General features: G+C 58.7%; 1 protein-coding gene across 1 annotated transcript in view; it reads left to right on the top strand.

Annotated features, from left to right (window-relative positions):
* The window catches only part of LOC123505614, an 87,712-nt gene extending 85,293 nt beyond the window's left edge, over positions 1-2,419 (top strand). Inside the window, 1 exon segment of the mRNA XM_045257151.1 lies at positions 544-2,419. Within this exon segment, the coding sequence (XP_045113086.1) occupies positions 544-1,567 (1,024 nt within the window). The 3' untranslated portion in view covers positions 1,568-2,419.
* Positions 2,420-2,708: the final 289 nt, after the last annotated feature.

Genomic DNA, 2,708 nt, shown 5'->3' with positions numbered 1-2,708 from the left:
TGCTCTTATCTTGCCTCCCCTCCACTGTGTGTGTGTGTGTGTGTTTGAGTGTTTGGTGTGGTGCAGTGTGTGAGGAGACAGGCAGACGTCAGCCTACGGAGCGAGGTGAGAGGTCATTATTTCCGATCTTGGGCTAGGCCTGAGACCAGCCACACACCACACACCGGGACAACAACCTCACAACTCCTCCATTTACATCCCCTACCCACTCACTGCTACCTCAACACTCAACACTCAACACTCTACACTGAACAGGGGCTACACGTCAAAGGAGACACACCCAAATATCTCCACCCGGCCGGGGAATCGAACCCCGGTCCTCTGGCTTGTGAAGCCACCGCTCTAACCACTCAGCTACCGTGTGTGTGTGTGTGTGTGTGTGTGTGTGTGTGTGTGTGTGTGTGTGTGTGTGTGTGTGTGTACCTCACCCAGTTTTCTCTCTCTCTCTCTCTCTCTCTCTCTCTCTCTCTCTCTCTCTCTCTCTCTCTCTCTCTCTCTCTCTCTCTTTCCGTGACACCCCACTGAGGTGCCTCTCCCCGGCAGGGTAGCTCCCCGGGCCTGCGGCAGCGTGTCGCCCTGCAAAAGTGAGCCGGGACGGCGGCGTCACCGTGGTGGCGGCGGCGGCGGCGGCATGGAGGTGACGGTTGGCGCGCCGGAGTCTCCGCCGCCATCGCCATGCGTGAAGGCTGTGGTGGAGAAGAGCAACTCTGTGTCCTTCATCCTGGACCTGACGGAGGGGCGGCAGGAGGCCAGCCCCGAGGCGCAGCTGTCCCCGCGCCGCCGCCCGCACCGCACCGCCTCGCTGTCTGCAGCAGACCGCCCGCGCACCCCAGCCCTGGCACACGTCCGCCGCGCAGCGCGAGCCCGCGCCGCCACGCTGGGTCGCGCCCCAGCGGAGGTGAACGGCAGCGGCGGCACCACGCCGCATGTGAACGGGCGGCGGTCCACCTCGGAGAGCAGCGAGAATGGAGGCGGCGGCGAGGTGTCCCGCGTGTCGCCCACCGGCCTAGCCTGGACGGTGCCCGTGCGCGGCCCCTGCGCGGCGCCGCCCGCCCCGCCCCGCGCCGCGCCGCGCCAGCTGTTGCAGGATCCACAGGAGGACGAGTACGAGTGTGCGCCGCGGGGTGAGGCGCCGCCGCGCTTCCTGGAGGCGGCGGGTCTGGCGCTGACCAGCTCCTCGGAGGCCGCCAGTGACTCTGAGCTGAGCCAGTGTTCCCTCAAGGGCGGCTCCTCCTCCAGCGACTCAGACAGCGAGGGTGCGGACGGTGCGCCGCGCCCCATCCCAGCCGTGTGCCCCAAGGAGGGTGCGGGGGAGGCCATGATCCCTGACGAGCTACTGCAGCAGTACGGGGGCGCCGCGCCCCTCTCTCCTACCGTGCCAGTGCAGACCCGTGCCCCGCGCCGCCGCCTGCACTCCGCGCCCTCCTCAGACTCCGACGAGAACACCACGCCGCACAACGACCACGACGACGACGACGACGACGACGAGGCGGGGCCCGCGCCAGACGTCAGCTGGTCCGAAGACGTGGACGTCACCTCCTCCTCAGAGCTGCACGACGACCTGTAGGCGCCGCGCCGCGCCGCGCGCTCATACGTGACGTGACGTGACGTGACGTGACTTGACGCCACGCGACCCTCTGATAGCCCCGGCGCGACGCCTGGGCCGCGGTGGCCCCGTGGCGGCGCCCCGTGTGGTTGTTCTCTAGTCAGGCGCGCCGCCCCGCCCCGCAGCACAGCCCCGCCCCGCCCCACACACTATACATACTATATATACAGTACAGTACTATATATATTATATATATATACATACCATATTCTATTTTCCGTTTTTCCTTGATCAGTTTTTGGTGAAGCGTTTAGGACACAACAGAGCGAAGGTGTCACTCACTCACTCACTCACTCACTCACTCACTCAGTAGTGTGAAGCAACCAAGCACTGGTGCTGCTGCTGCTGCTGCTGCCGCCGCTGCCGCTGCCACTGCTGCCGCTGCTGCTGCTGCCGCCGCCGCTGCCGCTGCTGCTGCTGCTGTTGCTGCTGCTGCTGCTTCCTTCCTCCTTCCCAGTGGCTATGTACACACACACACACACACACACACACACACACACACACACACGGCTATATTATGCAAACGAGTGCCATGGATCAGTTGTTATGAGAGAGCGAGAGAGAGAGAGAGAGAGAGAGAGATTAATAATAATAAAGGAGATAATGATGCTAGTGATAAAATCTCCTCATCTCTTACGCCTCATCCACACACACACACACACACACACACACACACACACACACACACACACATACACACACACCCTGGCTAGTAAGACCTCATGTGATCTTCACGTAGTTATAGAAGAAAATAATAATGATAATGATAATAATGATAATAATAATAATGAATAAAGCGCAACAGTAAAATAAGCTGTTAGAGTTTCATTTACACTTCATTGCCCGTGTAGTGATGGTGGTAGTAGTAGTGGTGGTGGTGGTAGTAATAGTAGCAGTAATAGTAGTAGTAATAGTGGTGGTAGTAGTAATAGTAGTAGTAGTGTGGTGGTAGTAGTAATAGTAGCAGTAATATTAGTAGTAGTGGTGGTGGTAGCAGTAATAGTAGTAGTGGTAGTAGTAGTAGCAATATAGCTTAAATAAATCAATAACGCGTCTTTTTCAATTTTCCTTTTTCTCTCTTTTTTTCAATTCTAAGTACGTA

Source organism: Portunus trituberculatus, chromosome 2 (genome assembly GCF_017591435.1).
Source record: "Portunus trituberculatus isolate SZX2019 chromosome 2, ASM1759143v1, whole genome shotgun sequence".
In the NCBI taxonomy this organism is placed as follows: Eukaryota; Metazoa; Arthropoda; class Malacostraca; order Decapoda; family Portunidae; genus Portunus; species Portunus trituberculatus.
This window is presented reverse-complemented; position numbering and strand designations above follow the sequence as displayed.